The sequence below is a fragment of the Magnolia sinica genome, chromosome 17 (genome assembly GCF_029962835.1).
Source record: "Magnolia sinica isolate HGM2019 chromosome 17, MsV1, whole genome shotgun sequence".
Taxonomy (NCBI): domain Eukaryota; kingdom Viridiplantae; phylum Streptophyta; class Magnoliopsida; order Magnoliales; family Magnoliaceae; genus Magnolia; species Magnolia sinica.
In genome coordinates this window covers 37127918-37155829 of record NC_080589.1, presented here as the reverse complement: position 1 = coordinate 37155829, position 27912 = coordinate 37127918, and the positions used below count along the sequence as shown (strand labels likewise).

Here is a 27912-nt window from a genome sequence, read left to right as displayed (position 1 = left end):
TTCCACCCCTTATGCAATAGGGACTTCCTCATATGACTTGGGAACAAAGTGAGAAGACAAGGACATGACAAAGTTGCATAAATTTGGAGATAAGCAATTAAAGGATATATATTTAGAGATGGGATGATCGGTACATGCACGCTTACTTTTTCTTAGGGTATTAGGAATATTAGATGTATTTGGAGACCTCATTGAACCACAAGTTTCTAAAGGATATATGTTGGATGGCACGTCATGATTAGCTATACCATTTGTCCTTTATTGTCGTGAGTAGACCTTTAGCTGAGGCATGGCCGAAATGGAAGAGGCAGTAGATGATGGAGGTTGAATGCTTTTGTTGACCGCAACAGGTATGGGAACAAGTTCTGTATTAAGAGATTTGCTATCTTTTGAGAAGAATGGGGTAGACTAAAAAAAAGTACTATCCGTAATGTCTTTGAAGTGTTACGTTGAGAGTTCATCTTCCGAGGGAGGAGCTTTTATCGTAGGCTAATGTATTTGGGTGTGGGGCGAGATCTTTTCCCTCCACGTACCCGGGGTTACCATTGTGCATTGGAAAGTTAGTGAAACATTTGTGGTGGAAAGGGTCGAAAGGAAGTTAGCCCGATGGTAGTGTTGGTTTTTATCCCCCACAAGCCATATTTCTATAATTAAAGCAACACTCTTAAATTTACCAATTTATTGTCTCCATTTTGTTGTTCGAAGTCGGTTTTTGAGAGGTTGGATAAATCGCTCATGATTTCCGTTGGCAAGGGGTGGAAGGGGTATTTAAATTCCATTTGCTTAAGTGGAAAAATGATGTGGACATCAGTGGTGCACCCTTTAGAGTGTATCAGAGGAGAAGGCGTCGCCGATAGAGTACCAGAGTGGAGGAGTTGATGTGGATGGACGTTGGGTCCATCGGACCCATTTTCTGATGCGCTACGAGTGCAGGAGCGGCATGACCGTACCCTGACCATAAATCCATGCGTCGGATTTCATACCCCACCACACTGGTGTTTTAGTTTTAGGCGTTTTTGTTCTTTTTTCTTGTTTCGAGGGCTTTATTGCACTTTCTTTGTTTTTTTTTCGTCTTTTTATTGTTTTTAGGGGCTTTAGTGCACTTTTCCCTTTTCCATAGCTTATATGTATGTTGTGAGAAACCCTATTTTCATTATTATTAAATGAATAGAAATTCGTCTCTTTTCTTCCTCCGTATTCAAGAGATTAGGGTTTTAGGATTGGTCCTTGGGTGTTGAGGATTCCACCCCGATTTCAAGTTCCTCATTTTTAGATTTTCGAGGTGTAGGAAAAGGTAAGAATCATCATCTTTCTTTTCTTTTGACGACAGAAGTGACTTGTACTTTCTTCATCTCGAGCCCTTCATTCTTCACCCCTTTTCGTTCCACTCTGGATACCCCCTTTCTAGTTTAAACGGAAAAGATGAATGGTTAGTCAGTAGAATTAGATCCAAACTTGACCGTGGATTGACTTATGCTAGATCTGGGATATCCTCATATTCATAGGTCCTCCCTTTTTACCGTTCACGTGATCTTATGCTAAGGGGCATGATCCTGATGGAATAACCTCATTTTTGTGTTGAGATTTACCTAAACCCTTTGATTGGAAACAGTTAGTTAATTGGTGTATTTATTTGAACATTCTTTAACCTGATTATATATGCATCTAGGGTTAGGTCATCACATGTCCCCGCATCAAAAAAGGTTTGCAAGTTGTATGATGAGGGAGGGCTAGAATCAATGATTTAGATGTTATGAATAGAATGCTTTTGAGCAAGTGGCTATGGAGGTTTGGGTCAAAAGAAGAAGCATTATTGAAGGCTATGATAGCTTCTAAATATGGTTGGGAGGTTGGAGGTTGGTGTACTAAAGAATCATCATCACATAGGGCTTTAGCAATCTTGAAAGGGATTTTTATGTCAAGGATAGTTTTTTTTTTTAAATTTATTTTTGGAAGGAGTTGGCTTTAGTTTGGGTAATTGGGAAAATATTTGATTTTGCGAGGATGTATGGGTGGGAGATGTGCCATTGCAAGAGTTGTTTCCAAATATTGCCCGGTTGTCCCCTAGTTACAATCTTATGGTTTTGCAGTATGTATTTGAAAAGGCCGAGCTTAAAGTCCGGGGGGGGGGGGGGGATAGGACTATGCCAAATTAAAAATAAATGCGGAATTACAACGATAAACAAAGATAGATAGCACAATTATAAGCAACCTCAAATGCACAAGTATTGAGAAGTTGATACAAATTGAGTTCTAAGGACAACCTTACACCAAAAACCAAGGTTTATGGTAGGACAACCTGATTTTTAGAACGTTTGTAAGTATCAAAAACTCAAACTTAGATGGAGGCAAAGGAAATAATCTAAATTATTACAACATTCACCACAAGTGCATAAAAGGAAATTACAACATTTAGCACCACGCATACAACACCATAAGCATCCACCAAACATCGAGAATTATAGTGGTTCGTGTGTGTACACCAACTGTTTGAAAAACAGCCACACAACTACTCCACTCCCAATATCCTCTCCCACGGGATATTGGCTTTCACTATCAAATAAGGTTTTCCAAGGTTCACCTTAAAACCTTCACAATTGTGTTTTTAGATGGGCTTACACAATTACAAAAACTCCACACTCTGAGATTTTCTGGCTTATCTCAGACAAAACCAAAAATGAGATTTTCATAGCAGAATCTCACAAACCACAAAAGATACACAAAATTAAATTGTACTTATCTGAAGATTCTCCTTTTGATGAAGCCCGGTAGAACCAATCCGATGTAGATGAAGATGTTCAATGTCCAGTCTCATAAATGAAAGGGTTTTAGGTCTAAACAATTTTTAGATTAAATCAACCTCGGCTAGCTTGATTTGATTTTGATCTCAAAGAGGGTAAAATCGCAATTTCCTTCTTTAATGAAATAGAGTTGAATGGAGATCACAAAATTAAATACAAAAAGCTATTTAAGAGAATCTAAAATGAACACAATATAGCTTAAGAAATGCAGGAACTTATCTCTCAGAGTGATGACTTGATTATACTTGGAATGAATGAAAAACTTTGAGATTTGTCCTCTATTTATAAGTGAAAATACTGTTCACTCGACTGGTCTAAGGGTCGGTTTGACCGGTTGAAGGACCAACCGCATTTCAAAATTTCTGGCGCGATAAGATAAGATCATTACTCGACTGGTCGAGTGGGACTAAAAAACCTTGCTGGACATTGAGTTGAGCTTGCACGACTGGTCGAGCACTGTTCACTCGACTGGTCGAGGGTCCAACAGAAAATTTCGAAAATTTACAACAAATCTTGGAGTGGTCGAGAAACTTCTTGGACTGGTCGAGCCAGTGCTTGGACTAGTCGAACAAAGACTAGGATTAGTCGAGGAAATGACCTATAAACTTATGTAATGACCTAAATAAAATATGCCATGAATATGACCTAACCTATGGTCAATCTAGGGTCATCCATTCCTTGTTTGTGAGTATGAACCATCGAAACATCAATCGCTTCGGTAATTCATTCTCTTGAAATACATGAAGCTTGTGTTCCAAATCTTGCACTTGAGCTTGAGTTAGGGCTTGAGTTCTTGATTCTTTAAAGTAGTAACAATGAGCTTTCAACTTGAACTTGAGCCTTGAACTTTTGTTCTTGCACTTGAACTTGTAATCCCTGAACTTCGACAACGTTCTTCAATTTGAATACGTAGAAAAGTTTGGCGATGACTCACAATGCATGAAGTTGATCTATCCATCTCATCAAAACAAGATACAGATTCTAAGTAGTTTGACACAACAAAATTTGACAACTCCGGGTGCTAGATTTACAAGATAGCATTTAAAGTATCGAGGTGTGGGAACACTATGGTGTGGTCCCCTTCGTGTCGATTATTTTTGTTGGATGAAGAGGTTATTGAATTGATTTCGCTTATGAATCTTATCCACTAGTTTCAGTTATCCAGTGGGGAAAAAGATCATATGATTTGGAAAAGAGATAAATCGAGAAAGTTCACAGTTCATTCCCCCCCCCCCCCCAAAGGTTGCAGCAGCTTTTGTTCGGCTAGTAGGTAGGGAAAGGGTCCTAACTGTTGATAATCTTCAAAAGAGATTTACCTACCGTTTGCTTGATGTGTGGCGTCAATCTTGAATTGGTTGACCACTTGTTCCCTGTTGCCCCTTTACCCTCAAGATGTGGTATGCGTTTCTCATGGATTTTGAGGTGCTTTAGTAATGTTGAGAGCGGCGGGGAGTTTCTTGATGGCTTGGCATGGTTTGGAGATTGGGAAGAAAAAGAAGCCTATGTGGCGGTTGTGCTTGACGGCGGGTCTTTGGTCTATCCGAGTGGAGAGAAATGGGAAATGGCTCCACAACATTAGCCATAGTCTTGAATGGGTGTTAATGCAGGCTAAGTGTCTTGTTTCGGAATGGGGAATGTGTAATGACAAGGAGAGCGAGTGATATTTTTTCTATGTATTTGTGTAGGAGGGGTGGGGAGGGGGAAGTTTGTTTGTTTTTTTGATGGTGAGGTTTTTTTGGTTGTGCTGTTGTTGTATTCTGTCACCTTTTTGGCACATAGTAAAATTTCAGTTACCTTTAAAATAAATGTCTTCGAAGTGAGGGACTATAACAACATTAACCCCTTTGTGTGCGAGAATATACAAGAAAAATGCATTTGATGAAATGAGTGTTAACGAATTACATCGGAAATAACATTGCTCTGATACAATGGAAAATAGTGGAAGGAGAGATGGAATAGAGAAGAAGAAAGAGAGAAGAGAATGGGCTGAAATTCTAGTTCACATTTGTCAGGCTTGCGATGTTTGGGTTCATATGAATGATTATTGTGAGACATTTTTGATGAAGAAAGTAGCCTCAGCTACTTGACTTGCAAGAAGTAATTGAAAAATTCCCCCTATAGCTGTGTAAAATTTCAACGTTTGCATCCATTTTCCATGGCCTTTGATAAACTTGAATTTATGCATTGGCCAATGTACTTCAGTTTACTTTTTTTTTTTTTTTCAAGTTACATTTGTTGTGCTAAAGTTTGATCTTAGCTTAAGCCTTATTTTTTATTACTTCCTTTAATGGGGTGTGGTTCTCTTGGCGAAGCAGATGAATCTTGTTGATACACCGGGAACAAATGTTATTCTTCAAAGGCAGCAGCGCCTTACTGAAGAGTTTGTGCCCCGTGCAGATTTGGTCCTTTTTGTTATTTCAGCAGATCGACCATTAACTGAAAGTGAGGTATGATGAACTGCACCCTGTACTCATTAACATTTAGTATCATGTTGCCTACTTCATACCCATTTTTGATAATGATGCTATTAACCAATGTGTTTGCTATTACTTTGAACAACAGTCCGTAAAGGCATATATTTAACATCATGATGGCTTTTCTTGACACTCCTGTTTTTGTTTTGTTACCCAGAATTTCTTTGCACCATTAGAGAATAGGAGATGAGATAATTATTTATTACATTTTCTTCTGTTAATTGTCAGCCACTCTCTCTCTCTCTCTCTCTCTCTCTCATTAGATAAGAGGAGATGAGATAATGGTTTATTACATTTTCTTCTGTTAACTCTCTCTCTCTCTCTCTCTCTCTCTCTCTCTCTCTCATTTCATATATACTATGCTAGTTAATAGAGCCTATAGTGTTGCTGCAATGCACATACATTGGCGACTATACTGTAACACTAATCTCTCTCTCTCTCTCTCTCTCTCTCTCTCTCTCTCTCTCATTTCTTGCATACTATGCTAGTTATTAGAGCCTATACTGTTACCGCAATGCACATACATTGGAGATTATACTGTAACACTACTATCTATCTCAATGTAAAATTCATTATAATGAAGGCATGATCCTCTGATATCTTTCAGGTCCAAAATCTATCAACTTTGTTGGAAAACAACGATATGCAAATGGAATTGAACGATTGTGTACCTTGTATCATATTTAATTCAAGTTCCAAGTTATTATAAATTCTTGTACTTTGCTTTTAACGCATGCAAGAAGTTCAGTGTATGAATCTCCACAATTTACGTGGCTCCAAAAACAGGCACCACATATGTCATCAGCTATATGACATGGCTAGATCTCACCAATCAGGTTGATTGGGTTTTGAAGGGAATTGATTTAAGAAGTTTTCCAATCATTGTTCTTTGGTGTTTAGAGAGGTTTTTATGGTAAAAATCAAATATTCAAAAAAAAAATAAAAATAAAAATAAAATGAAAGAAACTTCCTGATAATTTCAAAATGGTGGTTCTTTGAATTTTTATTGCCTCGGAGATTTTCTCTTGAAATGGCTTCTATAGGAGGGATCATAGGCTCATTGGAAGGGTTTAAAACAGTTCTATTTCTTTATTTTTGGCATTTTACTTTTTTTAAGCTTTTATTTTTGTTAGGATTTGATGAAAACAACAAATGCAGTGACATTTTTTTTTTTTTTTTGGGTCATGTCATCCAAGGCCACCACCAAATGAAGAATTAAAGCCAACTCTTCATGTCCCACTTATGCACTCAGTGGCCCAATTGAGTTCATAACTCGTAAACCATCTGTTTTGCCCCTCACTGGGCCATATATCGTGCGGAAGCCCCTCAATGACATAATATCATTTGAGAACATACCCCCATTCTGAACCTGAATCTGGATCAACCCAATTCCAGATCCAAACCCATAGGGAATCCTAATTCATGCTTAACTGGACCCTGTAGGACCCAATGGAATACCCAAATTTGAATGGATTTGGATCCAGTACCCCACATACGTACCCGTATCCAAACAGGACGAGAACTGAATTTTGTTATGTTAGTCGGATTCGGATGCTGATTGATCAGTGTCCAACATGAACCCGACCTGTTGATAGCTCTAATGTTCATTACTCTCAAGTAGAGGTTGCTAATAAGAGCTCAAGTTCTTCTCGCCTCATAAACGTATCTCATTCTTCCCTCCTGTTTACTTTTAAAATGTTAACTATCACTCTTTTCTTTTTATCCTTCTCCAATGCAATGAGATTTTCTTGCTAAGAGAAAGACCTCAGCCCTTGACATGATAACTTCCCAAGATTATATTATCTAGGCCTGATTATAAGGTTTATCCTTTTTCGTGGAAGTTAATTCCTGTTTCTTCTGCGGTGGGTTTCAGGTTGCTTTTCTTCGTTATATTCAGCAGTGGAAGAAGAAAGTCGTATTTGTTTTGAATAAGTCTGATCTTTATCAGAATATCAGTGAGGTTATACTCTACATTTATCACCATCGTGATTGTTTTTTATTTATTTATTTATATATATATAATTTTTATAATTTTTATAATTTTTAATTTTAATTTTAATTTTAAATTTTAAATTTTAATTTTAAATTTTTTCTTTTCTTTTCTGAGCAACTTCTCTTATTTTCAACTATTCTTTGTACTGTCATGAACATGACCAAAAAGACTCTTTTTTATGTGGCTTTCTAGCCAATTGCTATCGTTAATTCTGTTGTATTTTCCTGCCTTTGGTGTAGCTTGAGGAAGCCATTGCATTCATTAAAGAGAATACACGGAAGTTGCTGAATACAGAACATGTCACATTGTACCCAGTATCTGCACGATCTGCTCTTGAGGCAAAACTTTCAGCTTCATTAGATGTTGGAAAAGATTATGCAGAAGTTTTATCAAATGATCCTCGTTGGAAGAGTAGTAGCTTTTGTGAACTTGAAAATTTTTTGTTTAGCTTTTTAGATGGATCCACAGATACAGGCATTGAAAGAATGAGGCTTAAGCTTGAAACACCAATTGGAATCGCAGACCGACTACTCACTGCTTGTGAATCATTCGTGAAGCAAGAATGTGAATTTGCAACTCAAGATTTAATGTCAGTTGCGGAAATAATTGGCAGTGTGAAAGAGTTTTCTCTTAAGATGGAAAGCGAGAGCATTTCTTGGAGGAAACGGACCTTGTCACTGGTATCTTTCTAATCGAATCCACCTTTTTTAGGTCATGAAAATTTTCAATTTCATGAACAAGATTTTTTCCCCTCTCTGTGAACCATCATGCGCACATGCATCGGTGGATGTCTTTGCTATTTTTAGAACTCTTGGGAATCATCATAGCTATCATTGTCATAGCCTTGTCCCAACAATTTGGAGCAGCTTTCATGATTGCATGGCAATAATTTGGTGACCTGCTGCCTGCCTGACATCAATTCTCTGGTACCGAGGCTTGGAACTGTCTGGTGTGTCGCCACCAGTGGAGGTTTCTAGAATTCTTAGGGATAGATTTATTTATTTAGAAAAATAGGTTATTTAACTTATCCAGCACACACCCTTTAGTAAATAGCCTTGAACTTGTGTATGATTGAATGTCTATATTCATTATCATTTGCAGATTGAGACAACAAAAGCCCGTGCAGTGAAGCTTACAGAATCTACTCTTCAATTGTCAAATCTTGACCTTGTTGCCTCATACTTCATCATAGCGGAGAAAACCAGTTCAATGCCTGCTACCTCAAATGTTCAAAATGAAATTATTGGTCCTGCACTTTTGGATGCAGAAGTAAGTTTTTTTTTTTTTTTTTTTTCCTAACTTGACTGGGATCTGATAAATAATGCTTAAAATATAATTCTGTGAGGTTTGCTAATTCCATATGTGCAGGGAACCCTGTCAGTCTTCATGCGGGCACGCGTGCCAATATTGAACTCATGAGCAAGATCAGATCTTTCCATCATGTGGGCTATACTGCTTAAATCTTCTGCCTGAAAGTCAGGCCATTTCACAGCTTAGGTGGGCCACAGCATGCAAACTAAATGAATGGATGCAGAAGATTGTTTTAAAAGTCAGTTTACTTAGCACATTGTAGCCATCTGAGGAGCAAAACTGCCTGATTATTGAGGCTCAATATCTAAGAATTTTTTCAAACCTGATAAAGCTCAGTTCTTGCACACGTGTTCTAGATTGGCATGTGTCTACATATGAGGGGTAGGGCTCTGTAGGTGTCAAATTAGCAGACTCTACTTTACATCATGCTTTTTGATCTACCAATATTTTCTTTTTAATGGTAATTTGATGGCATGGAAAGTAACCTTGAACTTGCTTTAGAATGCAAATATCATACCCACCGAATCTACCAATATTTTCTTTTTAATGGTAATTTGATGGCATGGAAAGTAACCTTGAACTTGCTTTAGAATGCAATATCATTCCCACCGAAGCATCCATGTTGGAAATACAATGAATTGAGAATCATACCTAAACTCATAATGTTGTTGGTGAGTGTTACTTTTCATATGGAGAAGAAGAGATTTTTGAGAGAGAAGGGAGAAATGGTTGTGTAGAGAATGACATGTATCTCACACTGTCATGCATCGGAAATGGAGCCGAGGCCCCTGACTCTTCTCTTGGGTGTGACTTATGGAAGGATTTGGGTAATTAAAAAAAAAAAAAAAAATGTTTGGTAGTGTTTCCCTCAATTATGATATCTAATGAGATAAGAAAGAAACTCAGAGTTTTTATTCCATTATGTATCATTTACAATTACATCGAATACACAAGTTCGAAATACATAAATACACAGCAGGAAATCCAAAGGAATGAAACATCAAAATGTAGCCAATGTTGTCAAATCGCATATGCAATTGTGTGTGACCTATTTCAAGTGTAGGCATGCATATTCGGTAGGTGATGATTAAATGACTAGGGTGTGGAGAAACGAGGAGAAGAGTGAGAGAGAGAAGAAGAGAAAAGAAGAGAGTTTGGAAAATGTCGTGTTAACCAACATGCCCTAACATACAATGTTTTATTAGAATAAAACATATAATACACTGCAGGAGAAGAAGAAAGTATGCACATGCACTTACATTAAAAGATCCACTAAACACACACTACTAAACACCAAGGTGTCCCAAAACGGTTACGTAACGGTAACGGTGGTACCCGTTATGCGTTTCGGGGTCGTATTGGCCGAGTCCATATTCTGTACACGTAACGGCCGTTACGGGCCCGTTATGGGTGTAACGGCCGTTACTGACCCGTAACGGCCGTTACGGGCCTTTAAAAAAAAAAAAAAAAAAAAAACATACCTCTTTTCCTTCTTCTTCTTCCTCCTCTTCTTCTTCTTCTTCTTCTTCTGCGGCCCCGGCTGCGGCCTTCTTCCTCCTCTTCTTCTTCTTCTTCTTCTGCTTCTTCTCTCTCTCTCTCTCTATCTCTCTCTCTCTTCTTTCCCTCTTTCCCTCTTTTTTCTTCTCTCTTCTTTCCCTCTTTTCTTTTCGGTTTCCCTCTCTGGTTTTTTTTTTTTTTTTTAAGGCGTACCGCGCACCAGCTAGGGGTACGTGTCATGTAAAGACGAGCGCTGACACTCCCCCAGCTCCGAGTTGTACGAACGGTTCAAAGGAGATCAAAGTTATATGGGCTCCACAGTGATGTATTTATTACATCTACACCGTTCATCTATTTTCAGAGATCATTTTAGAGCAATACCCAAAAAATGAATTATATCCAAAGATCATCTGGATTGCACCAAAAATAGCAGCGGAGATAATATTTTCACCGTTAAACAATTCGTAGGGCCCATGGTAACGTTTATTTTCCATCCAATCTGATTTGATCAGACCCGAGTGGGCCCCACCATGATGTATATATTTTATCCATGTCGTCCATCCATTTTACCATGTCATTTTACGTCAGGATCTAAAAAATTAATAATATCCAAATCTCATGTGGACCACACCATAGGAAACAGTGGTTATAGAATGCTCACCATTAAAAATTTCTTAAGGTCCATTATAATGTTTATTTTCAATTTAACCTATTAATTGGGTCACACTGACGTGGATGAAGAGAAAACACACATGTCAGCTTGATCTAAAACTTTTGTAGCCCCCAATAAATTTTTAATGGTGAACGTTTAATTAGTGTTGTTTCTTATGGTGCAGTCCACCTGAGCTTTGGATGTGCCTCATTTTTGGGCTCATGCCCTAAAATTATTTGGCAAAATGGATGGACGGTGTGGATATAACACATTCATCACGGGTGGGGCCCAAAAAACTTTGACACGTGTGCTACACTTCACAATCCGAGTCCCGCCTAATTCGAGCCTTAAAAAATTGTACACGAGACATATATTAACTTAAAATTTAGCAATTAAATTATGAACTGCAATTGCTAACTCACAATGCCAAAATCAAATTGTTTGAATAGTTTTAATTGTTAATTTGTGGACTTTTATTTTTTAAAATAGGGTCTTTTGATTTTTTTCATGATTCACTATCCAATAAATGTCCACCAATTCATAAGTGGGATAATGACAATAAATTGCATGAATTTGAGGCTGATTTGGTGCATAGATTGGTCCTCCAAGTCAGCCCCAAATTGGCAACGCCATCTACCTGAATTTAATTTCATTTTTTTAAAGAACTATTGGGAGAAATGATATCAAGTTGTTAAGTATATAAATTAGATATTTAGAAAATTAAATATACAAATTTTGTAGTCAAATTCAGGTTATCTGGTTCATAAATTCATTAGACAGTCTGATAGAACTTCTCACCAAAGAGTGGACCGTTACACCACCATAAACATGTTCCAATTTATAAATGAATGCATATTTGGAATGCTCAGAATATTCCGGATTTAATCCATATTTTTTTGGCAAAAAAATATAAAATTTGCGCCGTTACGGCCCGTTACGCCCCCGTATTGCCGTTACGCCCCCATATCCGTATCGGTTTCGGAGGGCACCGTTACGCCAACCGATACCGATACGGGACACCTTGCTAAACACACGCACATGTGCGCGCACACACGCACACACACTATACACTAACAGTCTTTAAACTCCCCCTCAAGTTGCTTGGTGCTCTCATGGAAAACCAGATTATAAGCAATATGGATGACAACATGGTTGTCGCAATGAAGAGGAGTAGGTGCCGAAGGAGAATAACCAAGTTCTTTAAGAATGGTGTGAAGCCACACGAGCTCACATGTCACATGAGCCATAGCACGATATTCTTCTTTAATCGAGGACTGAGCAACAACCGGTTACTTCTTGATCTTGCATGTGACAAGATTGCCACCTAGGAAGGTACAAAAGCTGGACGTAGAGCGGTGATCATAGGTACAAGCTACATAATCGGCATCGGAATAACAAGAAATATGAGGATGACCATGAAACTGAAAGCGGAGGCCAAAGCCGGGGATTGATTTTAGATACCGAAGTATGCGGTATACAATCGTGAGATGCGAAGAATGGAGAGCTTGCATGAATTGGCTAACAACGCTCACCGCAAAGGAGAGATATGGGTGAGCAATAGTCAAGTACATGAACCGGCCTACAAGGCATTGATACATCTCAGGATCAGAAAGGAGAGCACCATCATCTGGTTGAAGCTTCTGCGAAGTATCCATGGGGGTGGTAGCAGGTTTGCATCTTAACATGCCGGTCTGCATGAGAAGATCAAGTGCATATTTTTGTTGGGACAAGACCACCCCGGATGAGAAGCGACCAACTTCAATTCCTACGAAGTAGCGAAGAGGATTAAGATCCTTGATCTCAAACTTGGTCTTTAAAAATTCTTTGACATCCCCCATTCCAACCGAATCACTGTTGGACAGAACAATATCATCCACATACACAATGAGAACCATGATGCCCGTTGATCGACTACATATAAAGAGGGAATGAAAGTTGGCATGTATAAATAACTTTGCTGCTGCCCTACCTAGCTTCTCAATGAAAGTTGTACTCCACATTTGTTTTATCTTCTTTTGTTTAGTTGATTCTTTCCTAAACGGAATTGGATCAATAGAGGGTCTCCCATGTTCATTTACTTCTTCGTCCAAATGTACAAGGGCGTCACGTGAAGATGCCTCCCATCAACTGCCAAACATATGTCGTAATCCATCAAACCTACCCCCACCCCCACTTGCAGGTGCAGTTCCCCCCTCCCCCCCCCCCCCCCCCTATCGTGTATAGACCCCCTCGCCCCAAACATGTGCCGACATTCTTCCTATTCATGAACAAAACGCAAGTTCTATCTCTTAACTATAGTTATTTCCCGATCTAAATCTTCGTCATAATCAATAATATCTTCATCACGAACGCCCATATATTTAGGACCAAACACCTTTTGTTGGGCCGCCTCCAAAATCTCATCTTTCATCTTCTACCCAGCAACACATTTACCCTTTGATTCATCCAAACTGGTTTTGCATTAATGTCACTTTAGGTGCTTTAGTACATTCCGCAACTTGAACCTTTCGATGTGCCAAATGTTGTTTAAGTCGCGTAATTCCACCAGGTATTAGTCTGTTTCAATAGTTGCACTTCATTTGGTGTTTGGTACCATCTACCCTCTGACAATATTGTCATCCAATATCCTCACTTCCTTGTTGGTCAGAGCCAAGCATTTTCTTAGGTAGATATGGCCTATGTGAGAGTCTACTCGATTCTCTAAGTTTAAATTCAGTTTTTATATGAGAATGAATTAATTAATTTAAATCTCGAAATTTAATGTAAATATATTAATAAAATAAAGTTTGAACTTTTGAATCTAATCAATAAAGAAGAAATTATGTTCTAAACCCTATGAAGCTCCAAAAGCTATCCAAAATAAGAAAATATAAACATAAAGTCACTAATTTGAATAAATAAATAAATATAAAATCAGTTGCATAATATGTTAAATGCACATTGATATGTTCTATTATGATTAACACATCATATTCAAACATTAAAATAGAAAAACATAGAAAAAAATGATTTTTTGTAATTTCTAAAAATCAGTTGAAAATAGTTCGAAAAAAATGAAATATAAAATCAATTGCATAATATGTTAAATGCACATTAATATGTTTTACTATGATTAACACATCATATTCAATCATTAAAACAGAAATACATTGAAAAAAATGTTTTTTTTTTTGTAATTTTTTAAAATTAGCCGAAAATAAAAAAAATATAAAATCAGTTGCATAATATATTAAATGCACATTGATATGTTCAACTATGATTAACACATCATATTTAACCATTAAAACAGAAAAACATTGAAAAACTGATTTTTCCTAATTTTTAAAAATTGGACGAAAATAGTATGAAAAAAAATAAAAATAAATCAGTTGCATAATCTATTAAATGCACATTGATATGTTCTACTATGATTAACACATCATATTCAACCATTAAAACAGAAATATATTGAAAAAAATGATTTTTCCAAATTTTAAAAAATTGGCCAAAAATAGTCCAAAAATAAAAAAGTAGAAAAAACATATAATCAATTGCATAATATGTTAAAATGCATATTAATATGTTCTACTATGATTAAAACATAATATTCAACCATTAAAATAGAAATACATCGAAAAAAAAAATTAGTTTTTGTAATTTTTAAAAATCGGTCGAAAGTAGTCCGAAAATAAAAAAATAAAAAAATGTAAAATCATTTGTATAATCTGTTAAATGCACATTGATATGTTCTACCATGATCAACACTTCATATTCAACAATAACAACAGAGATTAAAAAAAGGTATAAATACCTATTTTTGAAGATTTTCCAGAAAATGGTCCACGGAGCTTCGATTCATCAAAATCCTTGAAATAACTTGTTTCGATCCTCAAATTCAAGCTAAGAGTGGTCGAAATTTGCAGTAGAATGATTTAGGAAGAATTTGGAAGAGAAAAGTACCAAAAAATGAGAAAAATCGCAACCTAAAAAGGAAAAAAAGTGTCCGTTTTTTGTCCATTACGCCCTTACTATTATGGGGTAGTAACGGCCGTTACGCTCCCAAATCTAAGGGGTTCACCGTTATGGACCCGTAATGCATAACGGTACCGACCGTTACCGTTATGTATCGGCCGTTACGATCGATACATTACCGATTTTGCATACCTTGCTCCCAAGAACTCTTGTAAAGATTGCTTCCATTGAAGATAATTGTTACTATAAGGGATTCCAAGAAAGAAAAATTAACTCAAACAACACTCTCTCACTTAATCCTTTAAAGGAATGAGAAGTAAACCCCAAATAACCAACATTCCTCCAAAACAACAATAAAAGCAGTCAGATTTGGCTTAAACAAGTGAAAAACGGCTTGACCGCATGTCCATTTGGGGGTAAAAGCCACTCAAACACGAATCATAGCTAAAACATCCTCCATGCTTAGCTTGGGAGGAAGATTTTAGTCCATCTCGAGCAAAGAAACTAGAGAAAAACTTATCGATTTGAGATAGATTGAAGAAAATATGATTAGGGGGTTGGTTTTCACATCTCTATTTCAGCCAAAACACTATAAAATGTCTCAAAAATTAATAAAAATTATGAAAAATTGATGCAGACACCAGACCATTGAAAGTATATCAACGCAGGAGGTGTGTTGCCTGTGTCAATGTGGTTAGATGACGGGTACAGGTAGGGTCTCTAGAGTTTGAAGACCTTACACATGTGTTCGTGACATGTGTAAGTTGCTTAAAGGAGATGATCAGACCGTTGGATTGCGACGATGGTGTGATCAGATCGTTGGATCACCGCGGCCTACTTTCATTGTGCTATCATTGGTGCATTTGGGCATCTTGAATTTGAGTTTATATTATGAATATTTTATTTATTTGAGTTTTGAGACTGCGCACAATTTTTTTTTGCAAATTTCTTTTTTTCGAAACTTTTTTTAGTGGGGGTATTTTTGGTCATTTAGTGTAATTAAGAATTTATAAGGGTGTTTTGCCCTAAACTTAAAATGCTATGTTATGTTTGTGAAAAGAAAAAGAGCTTTTGCTTTTTCCAGACCAGACGATACCGTCATCGACTTCTAGTGATTGGGAGAGGGCGTGAGGCCCAGGGAAGTGATTTCTCATCTTTTTTTTTTTTTCTCATTCTTTCTTTTCTCAAGGTACTCTCTTCTTTAAACGTATTTTCTTCATTTTCTTCTAAATTCTCTAGATCTAGAAGCTGATTTTTTTCTTCTTCTTTTTAACCCGAATATTTAGATTTCAGAAGATTTTCACCCTTACATTTACATATTTTGATCTTCTTCAAATCTCATCACCCGAGGCCTTAGATTTGAAGAACCATCAAATTTATTTTTTGAAAATTTCAAATTTCCCAATCTAGAAAATTCTTATATCCTATATTAGAAAATCCACTTGTATCGTTAAACGGACCTATTGCAAGACGAAAGTCCTATCTTTCGCCGGATCCAACTAAATTCAAATTTTAAGGTTCAATACAACGTGTTTGTGATGGATGGCCATGATCATTGCTACGTTCTTCTTATTTCGTTGTGTTTATGATGTATAAGGCCGATTTATTTTTTATTTTTTTATTTGATTAAACTGCCACTTTCAAATACCACATTCACTTGGAGTTGGATTAGGCTGTACTACATTTTTTTTTTTTTTTGGGTATTAGAGCCAAGTTCTTGCATTGGGTCGTCTTAGATCGAGTTATCAAGAGTCTGGATTGTTATTTTGTAGGATTTCATGCATAGCATATAGAGTATAGATCTGAAAATTTCCACATTTGCATCATTCTAAAGGTTAAGATCATCGATGTCCATAGTCTTAGGTCAAAGTAGTCTCCTTGAGTCGTGTTTTAGGAAATCTAAGTTGAGTTTTATATTGTATGCCCACTCGGACTGGTAGAGGGTTTGGTCTACACCCAATCTTGAACATGGAGTGGTTGACTGAGATGATGAACACGATCAACTAACGTTTGGCCGCCATTGAGGCACAATCTAGGAACCAAGGTATCCCGTATCGGTATCGGTTGGCGTAACGGTGTCCTCCAAAACCGATACGGATACGGGGGCGTAACGGTGATACGGGGGCGTAACGGCGCAAAATTTTTTTTTTGCCAAAAAAATATGAAAAAATATGGATTAAATCCAGAATATTCTAAGCATTCCAAATATGCATTCATTTATAAATTGGAACATGTTTATGGTGGTGTAACGGTCCACTCTTTGGTGAGAAGTTGTATCGAACTGTCTGATGAATTTATGAACCAGATAACCTGAATTTGATCATATATTTAATTTTCTAACTATCTACTATCAATGATAGATATATTAGAATGAATGTAAAATGAAAATATCTTACATCAGGTGTTTGCAATTATTTTTGAGGAATTTCTCGAACATACCGGTGGTCCTGTGCAGTGTGGTGCACGTGACTGTGATAGTGTGATTCCTTTCTATGAAGTCAAGAATATTAAAAAAAAATAAAAATAAAAATTAGTAGTGTCTGATATACTCCCCTGCAACTTGATTAAGGATTACTTGATTGGTTGTCAGGGGAGCTATTTTAAATACAAGTTCGGCAGTGTCAAGTGTGTGCATGGCTTCTTGCAATAATACTGTTGTGAGCTGTCTGCTGCAACAAATACTTACCTTAACACAAATATATACTCACAAGTCACAATCACAAGTCACCACCAAAATGAAAATCTGCTTTTTTGTGGTTGCTCGACCTCCACATCATCGTCATCGTCACCATCAGGCTGAGGCTGTCCGATAGGTGTAGGTGCTACATATCCATAATATCCAGTGCCATAAGGAAATACTAGATCAACGAAACTAGAGGATGACTGATCCTGACTAGGCAACGACTCTGACCCGGAATAAGGATATCTACCAGTGCCCGTCGAATAGCCATACTGGTGCCCATACTCAGGCTGTTGAGAATCTTGAGATTGAGAGTGCGTCTGCTGTGATGAGTAACTTGGATTTGGATCTGGATATCTATAATCATATGGATATTGATCAGGAGGGCTACTCCAACATGAATGTGATGGAACAGGCTCAATATAACCATCATAATTCAATTCACCATAAGAATATCCATCATAATAAACCAAGACCATGAGCCTGCCGAGTTCCGAACCTCTCGGACCCGGTGCACCACTAGATGTACCCACCTCCTGCTGGCTGTATCGTGACTCGGTACACTCATAAGTCCGACCTCGTGTACCACCTCGTCGCTGTTCATCGACATCATGATCTGTAGACGGCTGTATAGGGCACTGAGCAACACCAGAAGTGCCAGCACCAGGGGCAGGGGGGTCATCGTCTTCATCCGACACGGTCACGCTACCACTGCTCGTACTCTTTTGTTGATCTTGAGCCGTACTCGTTCTTGGCATAAACGATGCCCCTCTTACTGGGTTCAACACATCTGCACGACTCTCTTGTTGCGCTCTATGTATTTCTGAGTCATCAATTTCCAATTCTTCACTATCCTCTTCAATTTGTTTTTCCCTTGTTTCTAGCCAAGGTAGAAGCGGGTCATCCTCATCATAAATATTGTTCAAGTTTATTGGACGGTAGTCTCCGTCATCGACAGCTGTAATGCTCCTATGATGTCGTCGCATTCTTAGTTTTATATTGTAGTGCATAAAGACAAGTCTATCTAATGTTCTAGTCTGCAATCTATTCCTATTCTTTGAATGAATAAGCGCAAAACAACTCCAATTCCTTTCGCAGCTAGATGAAGATGTTATCTGGCTTAAAACTTTTACTGCAATTTTTTGGAGAGCCTTCGTACTCTCTCCAAAATTAACCGGTTGCAACCTAGATACTGCATGCTGTGCAAGAGCATCTCCAAAGCTACCAAGGCGATTTCCAAATGTATCCAATTCATTCAACGCCTTTATTTGCATATCTAAGTCAGACTCTAATCTCTTTATCACATTTTTTAGCCCGACACGAACTTCATCATCCGCAACAAATGATTGGGCATATCTATACCTAGGATTTAGGTAGTAACTTGCTGCATGAAGATCGTGATGGAGTTGTTTTGTCCATCTCTTGTCGATCATCTTCCAATAAGTCTGCCAACTTCTACAATCACGTTGAATTGCAAGCTTTACCTTATCCATGGCATCATATATGAAGCCCATGGTAGGTGCTTCATCGGATTCAACAAGACGGAGTACCCTCATTAGTGGCTCCATCACCTTTAGGATCGCCTTGACCTTCTTCCAATATTTGTTGTCCCGTATGGTGTTCACAACTTCGACCGGTATTCCTGATGTCTTCTTCCCATGTTTTGTGTTGAGCCATTCTCGGGAAGCGAACATCTCACTCAACTCTTCTCTATGCTGGAATAAACTCTCTAATGCTATAAAGTTTGTTGCGAATCTAGTCGTCGCAGGCCTCAACAACTCTCGTCCTTTCGTGAACTTTCTCCTTATTGCGACTACTTGATTATGGTTGTAAATAAACGTTGTCACTTCTCTTGCCTTTTCGATCATTTCCTTAACATTCTTCTTCTTCCTAATATCTTCCAATATAAGATCAATACAATGAGCAGCACATGGTGACCAAAAAAGATGTTTTCTCTTATTCATCAACATATGTCCTGCAAGCTTATATGATGCTTCATTATCTGTCACAATCTACACTACATTCTCCTCTCCAATTTCATCCACAACTTTATCCATTAGTCCAGTAATATAATTAGAATTTTTGTTACCTCTAAGGTATCAATCGACTTGTGGTATCTAGTTCCTAAGTGGCAGTATACCATGATGTTGATCATGCTGTGTCTGGTTGGGCTAGTCCAACCATCACACATGATCGTGCATCCTCTGGCTTGCCATACAGGTTTAAAGGTAGTCACGTATGCTTTTACATCCGCATACTCTGCATCTGTCCATTTCCCCCTAATCTCCTTAGCCGTGGGAGCTTTTATTCCTTCACCTGCTTTTGCTGCTGCATCAATTACCACCTGCTAATATGGAGAATTGGCCGCATTAGGAGGTATGTTGGCATGTATAAATAACTTTGCTGCTGCTCTACCTAATTTCTCAACGGAAGTTCTACTCCACATTTGTTTTATCTTCTTTTGTTTAGTTGATTCTTTCCTAAACAGGATTGGATCAATAGAGGGTCTCTTAGGCTCATTTACTTTATCCAAACGTATAGGGGCATCATGTGAAGATGTCTGTCGTTGGCTCCCAAACACACGTCGTAACCCACCAAACCTACCCCCCAACCCCCACCTGCAGAAGCAGTTGCACTCCCACTCCCCCCCCCCCTCCGTATCACGCACTGACCCATGCGTGCCAAACATGCGGCGACGTTCTTCCTCTTCACGAGCTAGACGCAAGCTCTCTCTCCTAGCTATAGTAAGTTCTCGATCTGAATCTTCGTCAGAATCAATAATATCTTCATCACGAATGCCCATATATTCAGGACCAAACACTTCCTGTCGAGCTGCATCCAAAATATCATCTTTCTTCTTTTGTACAGCAGCACGTTTACCCTTCGACTCATCCAGACTAGCTTGCATTAAAAGCATTATCTCTTTCGGTACTCTACTACATGGCGCAACTTGACCCTTTCGATGTGCCAAATGTTGTTTGAGACGGGTAATTCCACCAGTCACTAGTCTCACAATACTTGCACTTCATTTGGTGCCTAGTACCACCAACCCTCTCACAATGTTGCCATCCAATATCATCACTTACTTGTTGTTGGCCAGATCCAGGCATTTCTTTAGGCTTAGGTAGACACTAGATAATTAGATTTGAGTATGAGTGTATCTGTGTATGACCTATGTTAATAAAGATGATTTTATATTCTAACTAAACCCTAAGAAGCTCCAAGGCAAAACCTGTCCAATATAAGCAAATAAAAACATAAAGTCACTAATTCGAAAATAGAAAAAAATTATAAAATGACACCCCAAATCTGTAAAATGCACATTAACATATTCTACCATGATTAACACATCATATGGCATGATTAAAACAGTAATACAACCATTAAAAATTGATTTTTCGAATTTTAAAAAAAGGGGCAAAATTCATGCGTAAATAGAAAAAAATATTTAAAAATATAAAATGTGACCCCAAATCTGTAAAATGCACATTAACATGTTCTACTATGATTAACACATCATATGGAGTGATTAAAACAGCAAAACAATCATTAAAAATTGATTTTTCGAATTTTAAAAAAAAGGGGCAAAATTCATGCGTAAATAGAAAAAAATATTTAAAAAATATAAAATGGGACCCCAAATCTGTAAAATGCATATTAACATGTTCTACTATGATTAACACATCATATGGAGTGATTAAAACAGCAAAACAATCATTAAAAATTGATTTTTCGAATTTTTAAAAAAAGGGGCAAAATTCATGCGTAAATAGAACAAAATATTTAAAAAATATAAAATGGGACCCCAAATCTGTAAAATGCACATTAACATGTTCTACTATGATTAACACATCATATGGAGTGATTAAAACAGCAAAACAATCTGTAAAAGTTGATTTTTTGAATTTAAAAAAGGGGCAAAATTCATGCGTAAATAGAAAAAAATATTTTAAAAATATAAAATGGGTCCCCAAATCTGTAAAATGCACATTAACATGTTCTACTATGATTAACACATCATATGGAGTGATTAAAACAGCAAAACAATCATTAAAAATTGATTTTTTGAATTTTAAAAAAAGGGGCAAAATTCATGCGTAAATAGAAAAAATATTAAAAAAATATTAAATGGCACCCCAAATCTGTAAAATGGATATTAACATGTTCTACTATGATTAACACATCATATGAGATAATTAAAACAGCAAAACATATTAAAAAAAGTATAAATACCTATTTTTGATAAATTTATGAAAAATGGCCCACCAAGCTTTGATTCAACAAAATCCGCCAATATAATGTGTTTTTTCCTCAAATATCCAGCCAAGGTTGGTCGAAATTAGCAGTAGAAGGAGTGAGAAGGAGTTTGGAAGCAAGAAGTTTCGAAAAAACATCGTATCGGCTGATACGGGTACAAAAATTGGTATCGGCCGATACGGCCCCGAATCGGGTAACGGTGCGTACCGTTACCGTTACGTATCGGCCGTATCGGCCGATACGTAACCGATTTGGCATTCCTTGCTAGGAACATAAATAAATACTCGTATGGATCAGATAGAAGTATCCCTAAGAGAAATCTCCAACATTGGAGGGGATGAACAATCTCATGTAGGGGGAGTAGTCGAGGAATGGGTAGGAAATTGTGGTAGAGGTCGTGGAGCACGTGGCCGAGGGGTAGGCCGTGAAGGGGCGTGAAATTCGCAGCCCGCAGTCGTGTATTAAGACTGTTATGATGCCAATGAGAGGATTTTAAAGAATGTTATGGTAGATGCTCCTAGTTTTGATGGGTGTCTTGAACCAAAGGCATTCCTTGATTGGTTTGCGACGATGTTTCAAATAGCGCCAGTAGCGTTGCATGGTCGTAGCGCTATGTAGCGTCCCAAATAGCGTAAATCCCCTGTAGTGTACGCTACAGGGGTTGTAGCGTACGCTACAGCTACGTTGCGTGTAGCGTCCGTAGCATAAGCTTCAATGTAATTTTTTTACTATTTTAGTTTTTTAGTATTTTTTTTTACGTTTTCTTTGTTTCTAATGTTGAGGAATGTGGCACTTGTATTTTTAACCTATGGGATTTTTATTTCTTTTCATAATTGTGACTTGTGATTTCAATTAGACATTATTAATTAAAGTGGTTTGCTTAGAAAGTTGTTGATGTGGTAATTATTTGATTTGGCTTATATATGTGGATTGACTTTTGATAAATGATAACTAATAACTTTTTTGAACATGCATATAATTGATAAAATGAATCATCTTTTAGGCATTTTTATATTTGTTTTTTTTTTTCACTATTTATTATATTTGTCCTATTTTTAAATTAAAAAATAGAAATATCATGTAGCTTAACACTACACGCTATAGAGGGTTGAGCGCTACGCATCACGCTACTGCTATTTAAAACATTGGTTTGCGGATAAGATCATTATTTCAAATGGTATGAGATGTTTGAGAACCGACAAGTGCGGTTTGCAAAGATGAAGCTCGTGGGTCAAGCTAAATTGTTTTGGACAAATACGTGGCGTAGGATTGAGAGATCAAGAGGTATCCCAGTCATGCATTAGGTAGAGATGGAGCTATTAAAGGAAAAATATCTTCCTCTATCTTACCGTCAAAAGCTCCTAGATCAATGACAAGCATTACGCCAAGGATATATTTCGGTTGCAGATTACGTCTCAAAATTTGAGGAGTGCATGATGCGGTGTGTTATTTAGGAGGATCCCTTAGTAACGCTGGAGCGTTTCAAGGCGGGTCTTCGTATGGATCTGCAGCGTGAGCTTTTGACCCATACAGTGGGTGACTTGGATCAGGCATACCAAGTTGTATAGGAGTTAGAGCATTACCTAAAGTCTTCTGTCACAAGATGCTTTGAGTCCCGATACTCTAATGTTAGATCTGGTTTTCAGGGAACCAAACCTAACGTTGGAAGTCAGCTTAGGGCGCAGGCTAGTGCACCGCCTAAGCCTAAGGATGATAAGGGCAAAGGTGTCCCTGGTGCCAATCCTGGTAGTGGTAGTCACTTGAGATGTTATGAGTGTCGAGGTACAGGTCATTTCGCATACCAGTGCACGGCAAAGACTCGCAGGAAAGCCTTAATCATAGGTGAGTCGAATGAAAATGCGGATGACATGGGTGATTATGAAGTTGAGGAATATCACCTAGAGATAGGTGCTAATGATTATGAAGAAGAAGAACCAGAGGTTGCACCTACACTACTAGCCGTAGTTAGATGTGCTTTAACATAGGCCAAGGAGATGATTGGCGCAGAAGCACAATTTTCTACACGTTTATCAAGAGCGGTGACAAAAAATGCAAAGTCATCGTGGATAATGATAGTTGCACTAAGGTGATCTCAGCTAGCACAGTCACTCGTTTGGGTTTGAAGCCCATCCCATACCCTCAACCCTACAAGGTTTCTTGGGTTGTAACGTCTTCAATGCTTGTGTTCCAGCAGTGTTTAATCCCCATCCAGATCGGTTCATATAAAAACATGTTGTGGTGTGATGTTTTACCTATGGATGTAGGCCACATCATTCTAGGGAGGCTGTGGTTATACGATAGAAATGTCACGATTTTTAGTCGCTCGAATGTGTGTACATTCATGCATGAGGGCAAGAAAATCAAGATTAATCCGTTGCCACCCAAGAGTCCCACGGACAAGGCTAGGGATGTGAAAACGAGTGAGTCAAGGAAAGAAGTGAGGAAATCCAATCCAAAGTCTCTACATATCATAAATGCAAAAGAATTTGAGAAAGAGACTGAGAATGATTCCATGGTGTACGCCCTAATGGCTAGAGAAGTTAACACCTGAGGTTCACGTAGATTTACCCCTTGAGGTGACCCTAGTTCTAGAGGAGTACAGTGGTGTATTCCCTGAGGATTTACCGGATTAGGTTCCACCTATGCGGGACATCCAACATGCCATTGATCTCGTCCCGGGGTCTACTTTACCGAACCTTCCTCATTACAAGATGAACCCTGCAGAGTATGCAGAGTGGAAAAAGCAGGTAGACGAGTTCCTGCGAAAGGGTTTCGTCTGGGAGAGCACGAGTCCGTGTGCCGTATAACGCTATTAACGCCTAAGAAAGATGGTACGTGGCGGATGTGTGTGGACAGTAGGGCCATTAATAAGATCACGATCAAGTATCAGTTTCCGATACTGAGGCTTGATGATATGTTAGACATGATGACTAGGTCCATTTTTTTCAAGATAGATCTCATGAGCGGGTATCACCAGATACGCATACGCCCAGGAGATGAGTGGAAGACAACCTTCAAGATGAAGGATGGGTTGTACGAGTGGTTGGTCATGCCCTTTGGCTTGACTAATGCACCCAGTACTTTTATGCGTGTGATGACCTAGGTTTTGAGACTCTTCATGGGGAAGTTCTTAGTGGTTTATTTTAATGACATACTCATATATGGTACCACCAAAGAACTGCATCTTGACCACTTAAGGCAGGTCTGTAGTGTCCTTAGGGCGGAGAGGTTATGTGCGAACCTTAAGAAATGTTTGTTAATGTCTGATAGGATTGTCTTCTTAGGATTCATTGTGTCGTCTGTAGGGATGCGAGCAGATCCAGAAAAAGTCAAGGCCATAGTTGACTGGCTTGAACCGCGGAACATACATGATGTGAGAAGCTTCATGGCTTAGCCACATTTTATCGTCGGTTCATTCGAGGATTTAACACTATTATGGCTCCCATTATTGATTGCATTAAAAAGGGGAATTCCTATGGTCTAAGGCCATAACTAAGGCATTCAAAGATATTTATTAAGGGCAAGATGATAGAGGCTCCCGTCATGCGTCTTCCATATTTTTCTAAAGTCTTTGACGTAGCGTGTGATGCTTCAGGCGTAGGTATAGGAGTACTGAGCCAAGAGGGTCAGCCAATTGCCTATTTCAGTGAGAAACTGAATGAGGCGAAACAAAGGTATTCTACCTATGACAGAATTTTATTCGGTAGTGCAGTCACTATGTCATTGGTGTCATTATCTTCTACCGCAAGAGTTTGTCTTATTTTCTAATCATGAGGCTTTGAGGTATTTAAATTCTCAAAAGAAGCTCAACCCAAGGCATGCCAAGTGGGTAGCGTTTCTTTAAGAATATTCATTTGTCCTGAAATATAAAGCTGAGATCGAGAACAAACCAGTTAATGCCCTTAGTAGGAAAGTGACATTGCTCAACTCCTTGAGTGTAGAAGTTGTCAGGTATGAGCAATTGAAAGACCAGTATCCCATGTGTCCAGATTTTGAGGGAACATACGTGTAACTCTTAAGTGACCTGCATAATTCGGGTGAGTTCATGCTCAAAGATGGCTTCCTTTTCAAAAGAGATCGACTTTGTATTCCCCACACTTCCCTTTGGGATTTCCTTGTTTGGGAGCTTCATATTGGAGGTATAGTTGGCCATTTTGGTCGAGATAAGACCATCGCCCTAGTGGAGGATAGATTTTATTGGCCAAGTCTCAAGCAAGACGTAGCCAAAATTTTAGGGCAATGTTGAACATGTCAACTAGCAAAACAGAAAAAACAGAATACTGGATTGTACACGCCATTGCCAGTGCCACATGCACTGTGGCAAGACATCATTATGGATTTTGTGCTTGGACTATTTCTAAAAAATGGCCCACTTTCTCCTGTGTTCAAAAACCTCAAATGCGTCCAACATAGCCAAGATTTTCTTTGAGGGGGTGGTTCAATTACATGGTTTTCCTAAGACCATAGTGTCTGACAGGGATATCCGGTTTACTAGTTATTTTTGGAAGATATTATGGCACATGATGGGCATGAGACTCCGGTTCTCGTCTGCCTACCATTCTCAAACTGATGGTCAAACTGAGGTTGTGAATCGAAGTCTCGAAAATCTACTACGCTGTTTAGTGAGTGAACACATTAAAACTTGGGACTTAGTCTTGCCAGTCGTCGAGTTTGCATATAACAGCTCAGTTAATAGGTCTACGGGTATAAGTCCTTTCGAGATTGTTTATGGTTACAAACCTAGACTATCCATAGATTTGTTACCTATGTTAGTCACCCAGAGGCCCTTAGAGTCAAGCCGATGCATTCTCCCATCACATTCATGAGTTACATGTAGAGATTAGGAGGCAGAAAAATGCTAGTAATGAGCAATACAAAATTTCAATTGACTTACATCATAGAATTCAAGAGTTTAATTAGGATGATTATGTAATGGTTAGAATGAAGCCAGAACGGTACCCACAAGGTACCGTTAAGAAGTTACAAGCACGCAGTGCTAGACCATTTAAGATTCTAAAAAAGATTGGGTCCAATGCATATGTGATAGATCTTCTACCTCGCATGGGGATTAGTTCAACATTCAACGTGGAGGATCTAATGCCTTGTTCAAGCCATCCCATAGACCCTAATTTTGTTCCAAACCATTGGCCAATTTCTGAATTTTCTTCCCAACCTACACATATGCCCACTATACCTGAGAAAAGAGAAGAAATTGAAGGAATTGTGGATGAGCAAATTGTTTTCACTTGAGACGGTGGATTTCAAAGGTACTTGGTGAAGTGGAAGAACAGACCATTATCTGACTGTACATGGTTGATGGAAGTGGAGTTGCAGAGGCTAGATCCAAATTTGTTAGAAAGGCACAAGAATTTATCTCGCTAGAGTTGAGCTCTTCTCAGCCGAGGGGAGTTGATGCGGACACCAGACCATTCAAAGTATATCAACGAGGAGGCGCTTGTTACCCATGTCAATGTGGTTAGATGACGGGTACGGGTCGGGTCTCTAGAGATTGAAGACCTTACATTTGTTTGTGACATATGTAAGTTGCTTAAAGGAGATGATCGGACCGTTGGATCATCGCGACCCACTTTCATTGCGCTATCATTGGGGCCCATTGGGCATCATGGATTTGAGTTTATCTTATGAATATTTTATTTATTTGAGTTTTGAGACTATGCGCACAATTTTTGTACAAAATTCTTTTTAAAAAAACCTTTTTTAGTAGGGGTATTTTGGTCATTTAGTGTAATTACAAATTTATAAGGGTGTTTTTTCCTAAACCTAATATGCCATGCTATGTTTGTGAAAAGAAAGAGAGCTTTTCCTTCTTCAAGAGCAGACGATCCCATCTTTGACTTTTAGTGATTGGGAGAGGGCGTGAGGCCTAGGGAAGTGATTTCTCATCTTCTTCTTTTTTATTATTTCTTTTCTCGAGGTACTCTCTTCTTTAAACATTTTTTTTTTTTCATTTTCTTATAAATTCTCTAGATCTAGAAGCCGATCTCTTTTCTTTTCAACCCAAATATTTAGATCTTAGAAGATTTTCATCCCCACATTTACATATTTTGACATTCTTCAAATCCCATCACCCGAGGCCTTAGATTTGAAGAACCATCAATTTTTATTTTTTATTTTTTTTAATTTTTTATTCTAAATTTTCTAGATTTCTTAATCCAGAAAATTTTTATTTCCTAGATTAGAAGATCCACTTGGATTGTCAAACGGACCTATTGCAAAACGAAAGTCCTATCTTTCGCCGGATCCGACTAAATTCAGATTTTAAGGTTCAATGCAAT

At 38.1% G+C, this 27912-nt stretch overlaps 1 protein-coding gene across 3 annotated transcripts in view; it reads left to right on the top strand.

Moving 5' to 3' along the window:
* The window catches only part of LOC131230969 (probable transmembrane GTPase FZO-like, chloroplastic), a 126105-nt gene that overhangs the window by 36279 nt on the left and 61914 nt on the right, over nucleotides 1-27912 (top strand). For all 3 annotated transcript variants that reach the window (XR_009164154.1, XM_058227002.1, XM_058227003.1), the window contains exons 5-8: nucleotides 5117-5248; nucleotides 7149-7235; nucleotides 7508-7948; nucleotides 8370-8537. Coding sequence is in view for 2 of the 3 variants with exons in the window: in XM_058227002.1 (XP_058082985.1) it covers nucleotides 5117-5248; nucleotides 7149-7235; nucleotides 7508-7948; nucleotides 8370-8537 (828 nt within the window). In the remaining variant the exon portion in view is untranslated. The remainder of the gene's footprint in view (nucleotides 1-5116; nucleotides 5249-7148; nucleotides 7236-7507; nucleotides 7949-8369; nucleotides 8538-27912) is intronic.